Below are 20,741 nucleotides of genomic sequence, written 5' to 3'. Positions count from 1 at the left end.
CATATTCTTCCTACCTAATTGCAACTTTGTACTCTTTGACTTAGTATTTCCCCATTTCTCCCACTTCCTCACCCTGGATAAGCACCATTCTACCCTCTGCTTCAATGTATTTTACGTTTTCAGATTCTATATGAGATGATGTATTTTTTTTTTCTTCCTGCATCTACCTTCATTAACTTAGCATGATGTCCTCTGGTTTTATCCATGTATTCGCGAATGGCAATGTCTCCTTTCTGGAGTCTAAGTAATAATCAGAGTGTGTGTGTGTGTGTGTGTGTGTGTGTGTGTGTGTGTATCTCACAATTTCTTTATTGATTCATCTGTCAACAGACACTTAGGTTGTTTCCATTTCTTGGCTATTATGAGTATTGCTGCAATGAATGTGGGAGTTCAGATATTTCTTCCAAGTACTGATTTCATTTCCTTTGGATATATATCCAGAAGAGGGGTTGCTGGATGATATAATAGTTCTATTTTCAGTTTCCTGAAGAACTTTCATCCTGTTTTCTACAATGGCTGTACCAATTTACATTCCTACCAACACTACACAAGAGTTTTCTTTTGTTCACATCCTAGTCACCATCTGTTATCTTTTTATTATTTTGACAATAGCCATCGTAACAGGTGTAAGATGACATCTCATTGTGGCTTTGATCTGCAGGTTTGTGATGATCAGTGATGTCAAGTACCTCTCATTGTACCTGTTGGTCTTTTGTATGTCATCTTTGCATAAATGTCTATTCAGATCCTTTGTCAATTTTTAAATTTTGGTGGTTGTTTAAAACTAACTCTTTGTCTTCTATGGTCCCAAGGGACTAGCAAATGAGCCCCATTAGCTCTTAGAATTGGGTTATTTGGAAGCCAGTCTCTCGAGTAGCTGTGTGGTTCAAACCTGTCACTCCTCAGGGAGAAGCTGGGATTTTAGGGGTCCCCCCCGCTATTGTAAGGAAGGCCCTGTGCCAAGAAAGGTGTTTACAGCATGAGTGTGTCTCAGCTTTTCCTACCCATTTCAGTATTTTCTTAGTTGCCTGATACATAGTAGTCTTTATATTAGTTTCTGGATTTTTCTCAGAGGTACTTCATCAGTGTGAAGCTGTTTATTTAGTGCATCCAGAGGAGAAGGGGAAACCAAGGGCCTCCTAGTCCTCCATCTTTTTCTTCAATTTCTTAATTATCTTCCCCATGAATCTTAAGTAGTGATTTTAGGAGAAGGTCTTATTTTTCCTTGGAACATCTGCCTTTTAGGAAAATTTCTTAAATCTATTTGTTAATCTGAGACAGAACCTGGCTAACAGCCGTGAGACTTCAACTCGCCCATCCTCTCCTGTTTTGTGTACTTTTGCCAAGCAAGTGGCAAATGGACAAGCTGAGACCGAATTAATGACTGCCTTTCCACATATATTGACCTTGATTCCAATTAGATTTTGGCATAACTGAGATTAAGTTGATTATTCTAACATAATTCCTAGCAAACTTTCTACTGCTGAATAATTCAAACTCAGTATTTAATAACGGCAATGTGCTTTGAATTTTGCAACTTCTTTCCTATTCTAAAGGAAGTGGCAGTTTAAAAGCAAGTACTTGCGATGAGATGAGGTTCTCAAGATTGTCTGATCTGCTTTTGATACCCTCTCCTCTATGTGGTAGATGAGAGTCTCAAGGGCAAATGAGGAAAAGCAAATATGTAAAGAACTCCCATAGGGATGGCTATGATGTACAGTCTGTAGCCGCAGCCAGAGGGAGGCCAAACTTCCAGCCACATTTGGTGATTTGGGACTCAAAGACAGATTTGCTTATGAAAAAATAATGAATTCCGTTGGTAGGTGACTTAAAGCAAAAGTCATATTCTTGGGAGAACACGAACCACATCATGGATATTGTCAACTTTTTAAACCTGTGCGAGTAGGAACTTCTGATTAAGGATAGTTGAATAAAAATATTTTCACGTCACTTCTCTCACTCGAGACAACTTAAACCCAGTTAAAAACATAGGAAAGGAAACAAAACTTTAATAGAACTTGGAGGTTGCCACAACAGCTGACCACAAAGTCCACTTACCAAATACCGTGATGTCTGGATGAATGGAGTCCTCTCCCAACCTTAAACATAATGATTTGCTCCAAATCAAGAGTCAAAGTCCTAATAGGCCAAATAATTTGAGCAGAGCAATATTACCTAGGAGCTCAGATAGGAAATAGGAGAGAGAGGAAATGGCCGTTTAGAGATTCAGGTCAGTAACACAGTGTCAGGGGAGTGGAGCTGAGGATGCAATCTCCGGGACCTACCTCTGTGTTTGCAAAGTCACATCTGAGAGACATACTGACCTGCTACAGGCAGAATTGGAGAAGGTCTATAGTGTCACAACAGAGAATCCTAGGACTCAATGATAGGCTGTGAAATATACCAGTCTAGTGTTGGAGGACAAAATGAAAAGATGTACCCTTCCCCCCGCACCCCACCCCCAATCAGGACTAGAGAAATAACGGATTTCATATCACAAACCTATGTGGAGGATGTGGCCTCACCAAACACACACTTGGTGACCTGCAGGTGGTCAGAATCATTCAAAGATGTAGAAGTGATAGTTAGGAAGAATCTAGGCTCTGCATAAAAATTGCCACCACCACCGTCAATAGACAGACAGAAATGTAAGATTGCTAAACATACCCCAGTGAGAGGAATTAACCAGAAAAACACAGGACGACTTCAAACCAAAGGTTCTCCTGGTTTCAAAGAAGTTAAGAACAAAAGAAAGAGATAAAAGATTGCTGAATGGACAGTCACATGTACTCTTTTTTTTAAAATATTTTATTTATTTATTTGACAGAGATCACAAGCAGGCAGAGAGGCAGGCAGAGAGGGGGGGGGGGGGGAGCAGGCTCCCAGGACCCTGGGATCATGACCTGAGCTGAAAGAAGAGGGGCTTTAACCCACTGAGCTACCCAGGGGCCCCTAATGTTTGTCTTTAAAACATACCCACAAAGACAGAGGATATCAGCATGGAAATCTTGGAACCTAGAAAACAGACAGACATGTGGAAACTGACTTAGAAGACATAATAAAACCAACTTTAAACCTGTGTGGTAAGCTGAGAATGATGTGCTTTTGCAGCACAGAATTCTCAAAAGGGATAGGAGCTGGCTGCACCAGGAACCTCTGAAACTGGGGGCCTCTGTGTCTGGGGAGACCTGAGAGCAGCAGGAAGGAGCAGAGCAAGGAGCCACTATAGTTTGTTATTAGCCTTTTAGTTTTTACTGACTTCTAAACTATAGACATGTTTTAGTTTCATAAAGTAAAAATAATTTAAAAAAATAAGAAATAAAAGTGCTTCCCCCAAAAAGAGATGATCACATAAAGGAAGGAGATAGAAGATGAACTAGAATTGCTCAGGATTAAGGTGGAGGAAAAAAAAAAAAAAAACCATAACCCTGAAATGTCATAGAGATTAAATATGCTTTGGAAGCCCTCCAAATAGAATAAATACAACTAAAAATAATACTGATTTATTTTTTAAAAAGCAAACATGAGCAAACCATAAAAAACAAAAAGAAAACATTTTTCAATACAAAAATGACTATCAAAAATTGATATATACAGCAGACAGGTAAAACTTATTCAACATAAACCCTACAGGAACTTCCTCAAGAAGAAAGAATGGATCCTTCAGGAAAAAACTGTTCATGGGAGTAAGAGAAGAAAGCTTTCTTAAAACAGAGATTTGAACCTGTAGATCAAGGCTGTAATCCCAGGATCATTGCTATAAGAACAATTCAGTCAAGATATCCTGGTCGAAGTGACTGGACATCAGGAATAAAGAATCATTAGACAACCAGGTAGACAAAACAAATCAGCGTGTGGCGTCAGGTTGGCGGTGTGTGTGTCTGCGTGGGAAGGCAGGAAAGAATAAATAAAGCTGTTGATCGGGTAGGGGAGCTTCCTCAGTGCCAGGTTCTGGCTAAATCCTGTCTATTTGTTGCTCCTTTCATCCTTAAGTAACGTATCAAGCTAGAAAGTAGCAGATTCAAGCCAGGTCATTGTGATACCAGAGACCACTTCTTAACCATTAGGCTACAAGGCACAGACTAGTTGTCTCTGACAGTCGGATAAGGAGGGAGGACTTTGGGGGAGGAGTGGCCCGGAGCCGTGACAGCAGCCACTGTTTCTGTGTAATCTTTGGGGATCTTAATGTGGATTCACATAAGATCATCCTAACTAGCCGCCCACAGAACTTGTTTAGACAGCAACGCTTTCTACTACCAAACGGCTTTTGCCTATCACTGGTGCCTTCCAAGCCCGTTCCCATTTTTGATCAGATTTAATTCCTAATTCTTGTTCCCAGCATTCTCTCCGCACCACCCCCTCCCACCCCCACCACAACAGTCCCCCGATATCTCTTGAAGGGATTTCTCAGGCAAAATTACCATCTTACTCACTTCTGTCTCAGCTTTGGCACCAAAAATCTTAAGAAAAACAAATCCATTTCCAGATCCTAAAAAATATTGACAGCTATAAAACAAACAGTATTTATAGCACTCAGCGTGACAACATGAAAATGTGCTTCCTAATAAATATTATTTGAGGACAGTCAAAAGAGTTATTTTCTAAAATCACAAACCTCAAAGTGGTCTCTGATAACTGTGTATAAAAGACACAGTCTCTCAGCGTTCTATATCCTATTTTTCATGCATATATGCGTGGATTGAAAGGATAATACAATATGGAACCCATCCTTTCGCACGAGAAGCCTTGAGTGCTGATAATGCAGTGGGGTTCCCTGACACGCTGGGAAGATGGTTCATCTTCAACTCCAACCCCACTTCACTGGAGTTCCTTCCTCAAGATACCACTGCAATTGGGGGACTAAAACTTTATTCTCATGTTAGTGTGAATTGTTTTTGTCCTAATGGAAGAAAACACTTGACTGAGACCCCTCGAGGCACGGGAGTTTTGATTGGCACCGAGAGGAGGCAAATGGTTTTTAATTTTTATTTATTTATTTATTTATTTATTTTATTTTTTAATAATTTTTTATTTTTTATAAACATATATTTTTATCCCCAGGGGTACAGGTCTGTGAATCGCCAGGTTTACACACTTCACAGCACTCACCAAAGCACATACTCTCCCCAATGTCCATTTAATTTTTATTTATTTATTTTTTAAAGATGGTATTTGTTTGTTTGACAGACAGAGATCACAAGTAGGCAGAGAGGCAGGCAGAAAGAAAGGAAGGGAAGCAGGCTCCCCGCTGAGCAGAGAGCCTGATGTGGGGCTTCATCCCAGGACCCTGAGATCATAACCCGAGCCAAAGGCAGAGGCTTTAACCCACTGAACCCCCCAGGCACCCCTGGAAACTGCTTTCTAAAGATGGGTTGGAAGATGATGGCGACCTGGGACTCTGTAGCCAGAAGAGAATTGACAATCTTGGAGTAACAAAAGAGACTAAATGGAGGAAAGTGTGACTCAGAAGGCAATACAGAACAGGAAAAACCTCCAATTTTGCCTCACCAGAGGCAGCAGGGAGTACTCCCAAAACATTAAAATCTATTGGAACTCCTATGACCAAATTAATACGTCAGACTGAAAATCTAAAATTCGCCCCATTTTCTCCCAATGTCTTCATCTACTTCCACACAGTTCTTTGATTTCAATCAATGTTATCATTATCCAAAGTGGTTCTTCTCCCATCAGGAAAAAAAGAGAAAAAGGAAGACTTCTGCATTTGCTCCTCTACTACTAACTCATCATCCAAAGAAGTTTAGAACTTCTGCCATCAGGTCAATGCACATACCCTACTGTAGTATTAAAAAAATGTTTGAGCCCATTGATCTCACAACCCATTTTCATCTTGCTACTAGATGTGACTCCAGTATTGTGAAGCTTTCTGGAGACATTCACTTCATCAGACACGAGCACCGGAAAACTGAAAAAACAATTCAAGATTTTATGTCTGCCCTAGAAACTGTTTCTAAGAACTTGGATGTGAAGGTAACTGAAAATATTTGGAACTCTTACGTTATGTGTTACTGCCAGAAGATCGTTATAGCTTATCAAAATGCCTAGTCAAGTGGTAATTTTTCAAAAGAACCCTTTTCTTCCAAAGAGTTTAAATATGACAGCTCGTGCATAGACCCCGTGAGCACTGTCAGTTGAATTAACAAATATTTAATGAGCACTGCCTTGTTCCAACACAGCTGCCCACTGCAAGCCCATGGTTCTTGATTCTCCTGTTGCTCTTATTGCCTTACTCTCTGGGTTTTCCTCAAAGATTGTAGAACCAAAGATTATAAGCAAAGCAATTACTCATGGAAGCTATCATTATTAAAGATAGGAGCTAAATGTTAGTTGATTATTTTACATCCCTACAGTAGTCTATGTCTCTCACAAAATACTATACAAATCCCTCATTGACCTGGTTTTAAAGGCCACCTACATACTAGCCTCTGCTTAGCTCTGCAGCTCACCCCAGCTTTCCTGGCTCACCCCTCACACCCAGTGATACTGAACAACAAGCAGGTAGGTTCCAATTCATTCTAAGATATTGTATGGCCTCCATATGATCTGTGTTCTTTTCTGCCTGAAATGCCTCTCCTTTCTCATCTTCCCAGTCAATGGCTTAACTAAAGGAGCTAATGCAAAATCTTATGTGTCCTACTTTGTCCCATCTCCTACCTCTACCCCGCTCCTTTCTTCCTTCCTTCCTTCAAGAGAAATCCTGCAAGCAGAGGACAAGGATAGGGGCAGAGGGAGAGGGAGAATCTTAAGCAAGCTTCATGCTCAGTGTGGACCCCAATATGGGGCTCAATCTTAGGACTCTGAAATCATGACCTGAGCTAAAATTAAGAAGGTAGCTTCTCTGCTTTCTGGTTATACAGGAGATATCTTTGTTGTTTGCAGTTGGCTGTTGGTTTGATACATGTTAAAGCACATTAAGGAAGTATCCATCAATTCCTACTTACTTGCATTAGTTTTTATTAGCATTTAGTTTTTATTAGGACTGAATATTTAACTGTACAAGTTGCCTTATAGACATGAACAAATGCCTACATCATCATATTGGTTGTTTTCTGGTTTGGGTTTTTATTTGTTTACTTGTTTACCTCTTTGGACTTCTAATGTGCTTTGTCGATACATTTCCCCAAACTGAAACATTACAGCATTTTCTGCTATACAGTCATCTATAATTACTCAGCATCTGAGTTTGCATCTAAGTTCAAAAGTGCCATTGACGAGGCACCTGGGTGGCTCAGTGGGTTGGGCCGCTGCCTTCGGCTCAGGTCATGATCTCAGGGTCCTGGGATGGAGTCCCGCATCGGGCTCTCTGCTCGGCAGGGAGCCTGCTTCCCTCTCTCTCTCTCTGCCTGCCTCTCCATCTACTGTGATTTCTCTCTGTCAAATAAAAAAAATTTTAAAAAAAAAAGCATCAAGAATAGATCCAATTTAAGGTAAACAGAATTAGTGTTAAAAAAAAAAAGTGCCATTGACTATATAGTTCATCCTTTGTTGGTGTTTTTTTTTTTTTAAGGTGATACATACGATATGTATCATTCATAAACCAAAACTGTATAAGAAAATACAGGGGCACCTGGGTGGCTCAGTCAGTTAAGCATCCAAGTTTTTATTTCAGCTCAGGTCATGATCTCAGGGTCGTGAGAATGAGCCCTGCATTGAGCTCCACGCTCAGCAAGGAGTCTGCTGGAGATGAGTCTGCTTGAGATTCTCTCTCTTCTGCTCCCTCTCCCTTCACAACAACCCCTCCCCCCACCTGGAGCACTCTCTCTCTCTCAAATAGATAAATAAATCTTTAAAAAAAAAAGTGTACACTGAGAATTTTCATACCACTTCTGTCTCCAATTCTCACATTCTTCATTTCCTCACTGAAACCATTTTTATTATGCTGATGGGGAGACTTTCAGTATGCTTTTATGCAGACAGAAGCAAATGAAAATATATTCTTATTTCCCCCTCTTTACAAAATAGACAGCATATTATATATATATTACTATGCACCTATTTTATCTTTTTTTTAAATGCCAAATTTTACTCAGTTAACGTACAGTGCAATATCGGTTTCTGGAATAGAGTTCAGTGATTCATCACTTACGTACAACACCAAGGGATCATCACAAAAAGTACCCTCCTTAATTCACATCAGTCATCTATCCCACTGCCCCCACCACCTCCCTCCATCAACCCTCAGTTTGTTCTCTATCGTTATGACTCTCTTATGGTTCACTTCCCTCTCTCCCTCCCCTCCCTTCCCATATGTTCTTCTGTTTTCTTTCTTAAATTCCACATATGAGTGAGATCATATGGAATTTGACTTTCTCTGACTGACTTATCTCACTTAGCATAACACACTCTAGCTGCATCCGCATCATTGCAAATGGCTAGATATCATTCTTTTTATGGCTGAGTAATATTTCATTGTGTGTGTGTGTGTGTGTGTGTGTGTGTGTCCCACATCATCTTTATCCATTCATTAATTGATGGACATTTGGGCTCTCTCCACAGTTTAGCTATTGTTGGTAATGCTGCTATCAACACCAAGGTGCATGTACCCCCTTTGAATTTTGTATCCTTTGGGTAAGTGCCTGATAGTGCAATTCCTGGATCATAGGGTAGGTAGTTCTATTTTAAACTTTCTGAGAAACCTCCATATTGTTCTCCAGAGTGGCCGCACCAGTTTGTATTCCCACCAACAGTGCAAGCATCCTTGCCAACACCTGTTGTTTCTTGAGTTGTTAATGTTAGCCATTCTGATAGGTGTGAAGTGGCATCTCGTCGTGGTTTTGATTTGTATTTCCCTGATGATGAGTGATGTGGAGCATCTTCTCATGTGTCTGTTAACAACCTGATGTCTTCTTTGGAAAAGCATCTATTCTTGTCTTCTGCCTATTTCTTAACTGGATTATTTGGTTTGGGGGGCATTGCTTTGATAAGTTCTTTACAGATTTTGGATACTAACCCTTTGCCCGATATGTCATTTACAAATATCTTCTTCTATTCTGAAGGCTGCCTTATAGTTTTGTTGATTGTTTTCTTCACTGTGCAGAACTTTCTTATTTTGATGAAGTCCCAGTAGTTCATTTTTGCCTTTGTTTCTTGCTTCTGGCAACATGTCTAGTAAGAAGTTGCTACAGCCAAGGTTGAAGAGGTTCCTGCCTATTCTCTCCCTGAGGATTTTGATGGATTCCTGTCTCATGTTTAAGCCTTTCATCCTATTTTTTCTAACTAGGCAAATATATCCTGGAGATCAGCCATATTAGTACATGGAGAGCCTCCTCATTCCTTTTTACTACAATGTACTCCTCCTGTCTGTATAGTGGCTCATTTAACCAATCTCTCACAGATGGACATTTGGGCTATTTTTAATATTTCTCTCTTTCAAATCAATGTTGCAGTGTATAACCTTGCACTTATGTCATTGTGTGTGTGTGTGTGTGTGTACATATGTTTGTAGGATCCCAACACCCAGAAGTGTGATTGCTGCGTCAAAGTACAGTGTTGCTATTTTGAAAGTTCTTGCTCTCTGTGGAGCTTTGACCATACTACACAGACGCCAAAAAATATGTAAAAATATGTAAAAGGTCCCCATTGGGGAGCTTTTTGAGTGGTGTTTTTTGAATTTGACTGTTCTTATAGGAAAAAGATGGCCACGGTCTCTGTGTTTCATTTAGTCTTTCTTATTGTGAATGAGGCTCATATCTTGAAGAGTTATTTGTATCTCTTATTCGGCGAGCTATCCATTCCTTTCTTTTATCCATTTCCTTATTGGTCTCTCTTTCTTTTTCTTCTCAATGTCTAGGAGTTCTTTATATATTAAGGAGATGAGCCCTTCTTTATAATACGATCTGTGAATATATCTTCCCAGGTTGTCATCTGTCTTTTGATTTCTGGCACGCTTATGTTCTCTATTTGTAGCTAAATGTATCAGTCTTTTGTGGCTCCTTTTAAGTAACACTTAGAAAGAAAATCCCCATACAAAGGCCTGAATTACTCATACTTTCTTCTGGCACTTTCATGGCTTTACTATTTATATTTAAATTCTTGATCCATTTGGAGTTTTTTTCTAATAATGTGTCTTAATTATTATTTTAATCATTGAGGCCTTGTAGTACTTTAATTTTTTAAAATTTATTTCTTCATTTCAGAGAGAGAAGGGGAGAAAGAGAGGGTTTGTGTGAGGGGGTGGGAAGGGCGGAAGGAGACAGTCTCCCTGCTGAGAACGGAGTCTGATGCAGGGCTCAGTCTCAGGACCCATGAGATCATGATCTGAGCAGAAACAATGAATCTGATGCTAACCCAACAGAACCACCCAGGTGCCCCCAAACTTTCAAAACCTGGTACAGTCAGTCCCTTTCATTGCGTTCTTTTCTCCTTTTTCCTGGTGATAACTGTTTCTTTTCACATATGATTTTAAAATCAGTCTGTCTAGTCCCAGCAAATAAATCAACAAACTCAATTTTAATTTTTTATTAAAATCATGTTGAATTTATCAGTTTAGAATTGACAAAGTAGGGGCATCTGGGTGGCTCAGCCAGTTCAGCATCTGCTTTGGGCTGTCATGATCCCAGGGTCCTGGGATTGAGCCCCACCTTGGGCTCCCTGCTCTTCAGGTAGCCTGCTTCTCCCTCTGCCTCTGCTCCTGCTTGTGCACTCCTGCTGCTTGTGCTCTTTCTCTCTCTTAAATAAAAAAAAAAATCTTTAGAATTGAAAGAGTGATAATGCTGAGTGTTTTATCCAAGAACACAGCATGCTTCTTATTGGTGCAAGTTTGCTTTTACATCTTTTAGGAGTGGTTTCAGATTTTCCTCATGCATGCATCATTTTCGGTGTATTTTGGGATTTTGTTATCTTTTTTCTTTTTACTTTATTGTAATGAAGTTTCATTATATCTCCTGACTAGTTGTTAGTTGTATATAATGAAGGCGATATTAATTTTAACTTTTACTAATTTAGCGAATTCTTGTCTTGATTGAAGAAATTTTTCAGTTTGTTGCTGTTGCTGTTTTCCAGGCACACAATCACAAGATTTTTCAGTAATAAGTTTACTCGTCTTTTCCCATTTTTCACACACATAATTTCTCTCCATGTTCTAACTGTTTTAATAACTCCAGTGTGATATTAAATAGTGGCATCGGGACAGTGGTCATCCTGCTCTTGTTCCTGACGTTAACAGAAATACCCCCTGCTTCCCTCATGGTGAGAGATATGTTTCCTCAATAAACATGTTTGATGCACAACTATTCCTATTTTATTGAGTTTTTGTTTTTAATTAAGAGTGATTATGAATTAGGCAAATGCCTTTTCAGCATTGTGGAGATAATCATGTGAATTTTCTCTTAAACTATCCTAGCATAATTATTTGGATTAACATATTTCTTATTAAACAATTCTTGTTCTAAAAAATAAATTGCACTTGATTTTTTTTTTTTTAAGTTGTGCTGCTGGATATCATTTGCTGATTTTTTATTTGAGAAGTTCTCATCAATGTTTATAAACAAGATGAGTCTTTTTGTGCGAACTCTTTCAGATTATAGAATCGATGTTTCGCTCACTTCATACAAATAATTTGGAAGTTTCCCTTCTTTTTCTATGCTCTGAAATAGTTTAAAGAGCATTGCAATGATCTATTCTTTAAAAATTTGGTAGTTTTGCCTCTGAAGCCTTATGGGCCTACTGATTTAGTGGGAAGGAAAGACCTTTCATAGCTTTGCTCAGTTTTTTCTGTGGAAATTGGTCTGTTTAAAGGTGCCCTCTCTTCAAGGATCTTGCGGAAAAGTATGCTTTTCATTCAGAGTTTGAAATTAATTTCCATAAAATTATGCAAAATACTCGTCGGATTTTTTTTTTAAGATTTTATTTATTTATTTGACAGAGATCACAAGTAGGCAGAGAGGCAGGCAGAGAGAGGGGGGGAAGCAGGCTCCCCACTGAGCAGAAAGCCTGATGCGGGGCTTGATTCCAGGACCCTGGGATCATAACCTGAGCTGAAGGCAGAGGCTTTAACCCACTGAGCCACCCATGCACCCCCATAGGATTGTTTTAATTTTTCCTGCTTTTGTATTTTTTCCTCTTTGCCATTTTATTTGAGCTTTTTCTCCCCCACTTTGATTAGTTAGGTTAGTGGTATCTTAACAATATTGATTGCTTTCCAATGAGCCAGTCTTTTTATGTATTTTTAAGTTCTGCTTCTCTTTTGTTTTTCATGTATTCTCAACAATTTAAGCTTTTGGCTTTATCTTTTTCCTTTTCTTGTGATTTCTTTTGCTGCTCATTTTCTAACTTTTTGAACCACATATATTTGTAGTTTTTGTTTTACTGATGTAAGCGCTTTGACTATGAATTTTCCCTGAGCATTCATCTACTTCCCTGTATTCTATAGGGTTGATATTGTGTTCTCATTATTGTTTTCTAGAAATTCTGCAGTTGTATATTGAATTCTTCCTTTGACTGAACAGCTTAAGATGGGTTGTTGGCGTCACTGAGTTAAGGATTTTCTATTATCCTGGTATTCATTTTAAGTTTTATCTCACCGTAATTGAAAGTTTTATTGTATATGCCAGTTTCTATTTTTGGAATTTTTCTATAGTATTTTTAAAATTTTTATTTATTTGACACACAGAGAGAGAGAGAATCACAAGCAGGCAGAGAGGCAGGCAGAGACACAGAGGGACGCAGGCTCCTTGCTGAGCCGAGAGCCCGATGGGGGGCTCCATCCCAGGACCCTGAGATCATGACCCGAGCCAAAGGCAGAGGCTTAACCCACTGAGCCATCCAGGTGCCCCTATTTTTGGAATATCTTACGGGCTTTATTTGGTGGCTGGATGGTAAAATTTTGCACATATTCTAAAAAGAATATGTCCTGTATTTTTAAGGAAAACGTACAGTTAGTGTCTAAAAAATTGCTTAAATCAACAATCTCAAACCTTTTGATTGGTCTTTGTATTCCTACTTATTTTCTTGGTCTTTTCTTCTGTCTTGGATTGTGAGAGATGAATTAAAATCTATAATTATTTGGCTTCCACTTTATCTATAATTTCAGCTTTGTGAATATATTCACTCTGTTAATTGGTTCATACTTATAACTACTCTATCTTTTCTTATTCCCAATTTTAGTGTCCATATGTTTTCTTTACATTTAGACTGAGAAAAACTTTGCCTCTTACCTTTTCAAAGAAGCAACTCTTGGATTCACATAGCAAACCTATATTTTTTCTTGCTCATAAATTTTTAATATCTGTGTATTAGTTCTCTACTGCCATCGTAACAAACTACCACACACTTAGTGGTATATATATATATATAAAATCTTATAGTTTCTGCAGGTCAAGGCTAGACTCCCTACTTAAGGTTCCACAAGACAGAAATCAGGATATTAGCACAGCTGTGTTCCTTTGAGGTGATGCTGGGAATTAGTCTTCTTCCAGACTCATTCAAGCTTTTGGCCAAATTCAGTTTCTTGCAGTCGTGCTACAGGGGTTCTTGCTGCTGTCAATTTGAGACTGACATTCCCCCAGCTGCCAGCCTTCTTTCTCATGTTTTCCATGTGGCCTCTCTCCAGGAACAGGATAAGACCATGTCAGGCTTCAAGTCTGACTTCAAGTCTGACTCTGACTCTAGCTAGAGAAAGTTCTCTGCTTTTAGAGGCTCACGTGATTAAATTGGACCCACTTGGATAAAACAGAATAATCTCCCTATTTCAAGGTCTGTAACCTTAATTATAGCTGCAAATCCCTTTGGCCATCTAACATATCATATTCACAGGTTCCCGGGATTAAGGCGTGGACATCTTAAAGGAGCCATCCCATCTATTACAATTTGACAGTTTCTTCATTCTGCTTTCCCTTGATTAGGTTTGTTATTCTTTTCAACCTTGTGAAATGAATGATTCGTTTATATAGATTTATTCTGTCTTATATAATTATGGAAACATTTAATGCCACAAATTTACCTCTGATCATAGATGTGGCTGTGTCCTGTCGATATATAATGTTATTATCCTTTCCTAAGTGAATTGTAATTACTGAGTAGAGTTATTCTTTGACACTAGGGTTAGTCCTTTGAGAAGCAAATTCCATTAAGGAACTGATTTGCAACTGATATGCAAGAGATTAACTGGGAGGGGGGGTGCCTGGGTGGCACAGACACTTACGTGTTCAACTCTTGGCTTCTGCTTAGGTCATGATCTCATAGATCATGGAATAGAGCCCCACAGTGGGCTCTGCACTCGGCGGGGAAGCTGAGTGAAGAATCTCTTTCTGTTCCCCCTCCCACAACTCGTGCACACTCTCTCTAAAACAAATGTTTAAAAAATCTTTTAAAAAAGAGAGAGAGAGAGAAGAGATTAATTGAGGGCAAATATTTTTGAAGGAAAATGAGGAGGTTCCTAGAAAAGATAGAGAGAGTCATCAGATTACAAATAGGTCTGACTCCTGTGGAAAAGACAGAAAAGGAAGGTCTGAGACAGACATTCTATTAGTTTCATCCAGTTCTTTGAACCAAAGTCACTCATCAAAGTAAACTATTAAGACACTGGCTGGGAGCAGCCAATGGGAAGCACAGTATCCACATATGTTTATACATTTTAAACATAGCCATCAGGGCCCTTAGCCGGTTATATTCCTCTGAGTAGATCTGAGAGGCAAATTTCCATGTAAAACACTGGAATTGAACAACAGAATTAAGAGAGGTTACCTCACTCAAATGGTTAGGTTTTTGTGTCTTTACACTTTTCCTGTTAATTTTTAGTTTTCGTGAAGTGCTTTTCCTTGCTTTGTGGAATAATTTGAGGGTTTTCTTTGTTTGTTTGTTTTTTGGGGGTGGGAGGCAGAGAGAGAAAGAGAGCTATTGAGGCTTGATCTCGTGCCTGACTGAGATCGTGACCTGAGCTGAAATCAAGAGTCTGACGCTTAACTGACGGAGCCACCCAGACGCCCCTACTTGGAGTTCTTCATAGTCACATGTGTGCTTAGTTGTTACAAATGCTCACTGGGCACTGGGAAAGAACGAGCATTTCTTGCTGTTTGCAAGTTAGATTGCTTGGTATATAAATCTTCTAAATAAACCATATTTTTCATGTCTTCCCATATCTCTCTTTATATTTTACTTAATTGACTTTTATGGGTCAAAGAGAAGTCATTTAAAATCATTAATGTAACATCTCAGTTTATCTTTGTAATTCAAAATATAACATAAATAAAGGTTCAAAACTCTTTTCACTGGGGATTCTAGTCATCTGCAAAAATGACCACCTTTGTCCCATTTAACACATTTTGCCTTGAATAATATTTTGTCTAACAATATTGTTCTGCCAGCTTTCTTTTCCTTTGCTTTTGCCAGGGATATATTTGCCTACACTTGATCTTAGCCAAAAGGCCGAGAAGCGATAGGGATATATTTGCCTAATATTTTGTTAACAATTCTGCCTTGAAGTATACCTCCTCTCAATAGCCCGTTTTAAGTGTATCTCTTATAAATAGCCATTCACAGGCAACTGGATGCCCACCCAACATTTATCTGTTCAAACTCTTCTGTCATTCACCTCTTTGGGAACTTAGATTTTGTTAACTGCGCATTCTCCTCCATGCGACTCTCTGTGTCAGAGTTGAATTCTGTTTGGCCAAAGCCCATTGAATCGTTTCATTCCCCTGGACAGTGATTACTGTAGGAGTGATTATGTGCTGCAGCTCTGTTCTATTTTCCAATCCAGTCCTTTCACCTGAAGAACTTCCTCAGTGTTTCTGGCTGTGTGGAAGACACTCTTCTCTTAACTTCCAGAAATGGAACTTGTTTTCCCTATCTTTATATGCCCTAAAGTCATTTCTCTTGGAATTCACTTGCTGTCATGTCAGACTGCTCCCTAGGAATTCCTGAAGCCTAGTCTTAGGCCACTCGTGCATTTCCCTCAGAGTCTAATTAATGGTGCATTTCAGCATTTATTCAATAAGAATTTGGTGAATATTTACCATTGGCCACCTAATAGGCACTAAGACTAAAATGGTGATAGAAGATATATATCGACTTAGACTATAATTGGGGAAAAAGAAAAGAAATCATTAAAATTAACAAAATGATAAACAAATATAAATTCTATTTTTTTTCGTTTTTGTTAGATCATTAGGTAGCCTACTAAGAAGAATATTAGAGACAACAAAATGGAATGCTTCCCTATAATTCTTTCCCTGACGATAGCTCTATAACTATTGGATCGTTCCTTTAGGAAAAATCATTTTCAGATGCAAATATGCTTTAGGCTCAAGTCTGTTTCTTGGCTCTTTAAGGAATAAAATATAATTAATGTAAGTGCTAGTGATTTTGTTCACACACACACACACAAACTCCCTTTTGTACTTTCATTAGGTAATGCAGCTCTTAGGAAAGATCGAGGCTTCCAATTCTGAGCAAAACTCAAATTTAAAGATGGTCCAGGGAGATCATCGCCATGAAATGAACCTTTTGGAGTTCAAGTAAGTGAATGGGAGATTTTTAATTCTGTTAAGTACATTCCAAAAGGTTTTGCCTAAAGAAAGCGTTGGCATTAAATGAGAACCCACTATGGTGAGTGCTGTGAAGTGTGTAAACCTGGCGATTCACAGACCTGTACCCCTGGGGCTAAAAATACATTATATGTTTATACAAAATTAGAAAAAAAAAATGAGAACCTATCCCAGGAATTTGAAACTAGTCAAGACCTAAAGCAACAAACTGATAGAGAGAGTAGGCTACACTAAAGCAATTTATACAATATTCACAATAAAGGAGATTGGAGGGGAGGTGGGTGGGGCGGTGGATGAAACAGGTGATAGGGATCAAGGGAGGCACTGGGCGAACACCAGGTGTTGTAAGGAAGAGTGGAATCACTGTGTCTGTATCATATACCCGAAACTAATATTACACTGTATGTTAACTAACTGGAATTTAAATTAAAAGCTAACAAAAGGAAATATGAATATTAATTTTGTCATTCTCTTTGTATATTACAACCGAATTGATATACAGCCTGACCTTTCCTATCGAATAATTTTAACTTATCATCAGTTATATATTAAAATGCCTCAATGTAATACACTTCACTGAATATATATCAATTCCACAAGACTATCCAATAACTTTTAAAATAACGGATTTACAAGCTTCCCTTCTAAAATTTCTTCTAAGATTCTCTACTTGCTCCTTTACATTCTCCCTCTTTTAAGACTGGTCTCTGTCCCTTCTTCACTGAGTTTTCCCCTATGCAATAGAAAAGATGGTAAAGAAGACAAGACTCCACAAACATTCCAATTACTGGCCTCCGTATTCCCAAATCCTCCTTTCTTGTTTAAGTGACCACCATTTCCTGTAGTCCTGGTGCAGGCAGAGGAAAATTCTAGTCACTTGGATGATACCATCTTACTGCTCCTTCTCACCTTTTTCTTTTCCCTCTCTGTCTCACAGCCCCTGGGTTTAATGACTTGGTCAAATCCAGGACTCTGAATATACTCTGCTTGCTCCATTTTCACCCATCTTTACAGTACTTCGTTAAATCTAAGTGCCACAAATTATAAGACATATGGTTATTTTTTTTTCCTCTAAAATGTGATGGTAACAATTAAACCATAGCACACCATCATTTTCAAGACACCTTCCGATTTCAGAGATGTTAAATTGGGAAATAGGTGTGTCCTAGAAATTGATGAAAAACTAGTTATCCCTAAAATTCAAAGAAGTAAATGTCTTGGGTAAAAAGAAAATACCAGTCTAAAAAAGCGTGTCTAAGTGCTTAAATTCCAGTGCAGTGCAGATGCTCAGTTAAAATCTGTGTGGTGCTTGATCTAATCCCGTTAGCTTAGAATTGAATAAAATAAAATAAAATAAAGTGTCTAAAGGAGAAGTAGAAAAGAAAAACTGTTTCTAGGAGTACACCTTAAGAACTGATTTTACTTGGAGAGAAAAGGGATTTATAATCCGGAATGAAATACTGGCTTAAAGGAATGAACTATATTAACAAACAGCCAATCAAGGAAAAGGAAAGGTTTGAGAATCAGGGTTAATGCATTTTTGATGGTGTGGTGTGCTTTTCCGTCTTCAGTCCTGTGAAAAATTAGCTTATATTTGAGTCATCTATATAGTTAAATATGAATCTGGACACTTTTGTAATAATATAAACTTGAATCATTTTCTCACTTGAAATAATAAAGTCTAAAAATTTCATTAGAGTAGGTAATGCTGAATTTATAAACCAAAATTTTCCACAAATACCTGTGAGCTCTAATAACTCATTTAAATACACAACTGACTCATTTCTAGTTAAATCTTCATCAATTTTTTTAAAATTAAAATTAACAAAATAAAGCAAAGATGGGGATAAAAAGCTTTTCATCTCAGCTTCCTAATGTAACCAGTGTTAACACCAAGGAGTGTCCTTCCTTACTTTCCTCCTTGTTGATATATAGATATAACAGAAAAAGGATGTTTATATATATTACACAAATCATATATGTATACATAGAGCATGGCTTTTAAAAATACATCCTAGTCACATTCCTCAATAATTTGCTTTTTACAGTAGATCTTGATTATCTCTCCAGATCAGTGAATATTATTTTAAAGCTATTTTTAATAGTTGAATAATATTTAAACTTATAGATGTCCTATAATTAATTCAATCATTTATCCTATTGATGTATAGATTCTTTCCAGTTTCCAGCTACCACAAACAAACCAAAAAATTTTTGTATAGATATATATATATGTCTATACCAAATTTATATATATATTCTTAAATATATATATTATATGTAATAATATATATATATCCTTAAATATTCTTAAGTGTAGATGTTTTTATTTCTTCAGGCAAGATTCTTAGGTTAAAGAGCTTATTTATTAATGTTTATAAATTTCTTTTTTAATGTAGAATTCACACTTCCAATAGCAATATATTAAAAGACCTTTCTCTACATTCTTACCAATACTGGATTTTTTTGTTAATACTTGCCAATTAAAGGATGAAGACTGCATCTCTTGTTTTCCTTTGCATTCCCTTCATCATTTGAATTTCCTTTTCTGTGAATTGCCCATTTTATCATTTGTCAGTTTGTATTGTGGTTTTCATCATTTTCTTATCATTTGTAGGATTCCATCAAGTTAGGGATATTAACCCTTTGACTGAGATATGTATTGCAAATGTATTTTCCTCAAAGGGAAAGTAAGGTGGGTAGGGCTTTCTTTTTTTCTCTTTTCCATTCAGAGAATATCTCAAATTAAAGCGAATGAGGTAGAATATTTGCTTTTGTTTGTTTAAAGACTATTTATTTATTTATTTATTTATTTGACAGAGAGAGATCACAAGTAGGCAGAGAGGCAGGCAGAGAGAGAGGGGGAAGCAGGCTCCCTGCTGAGCAGAGAGCAGGATGCGGGGCTCGATCCCAGGACCCTGAGATCATGACCTGAGCTGAAGGCAACGGCCTAACCCACTGAGCCACACAGGCACCCTGCTTTTTTTTTTTTTTTTTTTTTTTTAAAGAAACAACTATCTCTAAATAAAGGAATTAAACGTATTTGAATGACACTCAAAAGTATGTTTAATTGAACAACTTTACCAGTTAAAAACTTTAACGATTTCAAGTTTAACGGTCAATTAAACATATATCTTATATAGAACATTAAAGCCCCAATACTGTCTGTGGTTTTTTAGTGATTTCCTGGCCCTTCGGCACTGATCACTAGAACTGACAAAGGAGACGTACTGGCTCTTTCATCTGAACCCCTGCACTGAGCCTCCTTTTTCCAGAAGGCTCTTAGTCAGATGGTCAGTTAAGTCATGTCCTCAGTCAACAACTTAGTGCTTATAGAGTGAGAGTCTGAGTCATCATAAAACACAGCTGTTTTTTAGCAAGGGTTTGGCAGGGAAAGTACATTCCATTCACTCCCTCGATAGTTCTTGCTGCTGACAATGTTTCATTGACAGTGATTTATAAGAAAAGAAAAATTATTCGATCAACGAGGCAAATGCATGGACTCAAATCTCCCCACACAGCTTTGAAAAATGCTACCATGGTATTAAATTACAAACTATTCGAAAGTCAAGGTTATGTCTCCTCCATCTCTGTATTCTCAGCACACAGCACATTCAGGCACAAATGGAAGCCCGTGAATGAATGAATGACTATTTTGAGGACTGGTAACATGTAAGTTGTGTTTTGGAATACTCAGGGACAAAAATCATAGCCACATAGAGTTGGGGGGGGGGGAGTCCATAAATAAGTGAAAAGCTTAACACAGGTAAAGTAAAAGTTAAGACAATGTTCAATGAGGTGTATCAGTAGGCAGAAATGATAAATACACTAATTGTTATTTATAAATCTCTACCAATCACTAAGGGATCAACACAGTTAAGTACATCCAGCTCTTATTCCCATTTTAGTGATAGAGAAACACAATCATGGAAATTAAAAAATTTACCCCAAGTCACATACTTAGAAAGTGTCTGACTCCAAATCTCAAGTTATTTTGCTGATCTGTGACTCCTCCATCTCCCAATTCCAACCAGTAGTAAACTAATTGCTACAGAAATTTTGGGAACGGAAAGATCACATCTGCTTGAAACTATGAAGATATGAGGCTAGGAAAGTATTGGGATTTAAGCTCTAGTACAACATGGAATGATAAACAGAAGTCTTCCTATCAGCATGGAGTTCGAGTTGCTCTTTATTAGTGTTCCTAATTAGGAACCACAGGACCTAAAGAACAAATTA

The 20,741-nt window shown here is 37.9% G+C and overlaps 1 protein-coding gene across 3 annotated transcripts in view; it reads left to right on the top strand.

The window, feature by feature from the left end:
* The window catches only part of FAM81B (family with sequence similarity 81 member B), a 56,905-nt gene that overhangs the window by 24,777 nt on the left and 11,387 nt on the right, over positions 1 to 20,741 (top strand). For all 3 annotated transcript variants that reach the window (XM_082724371.1, XM_082724372.1, XM_082724370.1), the window contains exons 6-7: positions 5,859 to 5,988; positions 16,366 to 16,472. In XM_082724371.1, coding sequence (XP_082580497.1) covers positions 5,859 to 5,988; positions 16,366 to 16,472 — 237 coding nt within the window. The remainder of the gene's footprint in view (positions 1 to 5,858; positions 5,989 to 16,365; positions 16,473 to 20,741) is intronic.

This window comes from Mustela nivalis (assembly GCF_964662115.1).
Source record: "Mustela nivalis genome assembly, chromosome: 3".
Taxonomy (NCBI): Eukaryota; Metazoa; Chordata; class Mammalia; order Carnivora; family Mustelidae; genus Mustela; species Mustela nivalis.
The sequence above is the reverse complement of the archived record's forward strand: the minus strand, read 5'-3'. Positions and strand labels throughout refer to the sequence as shown.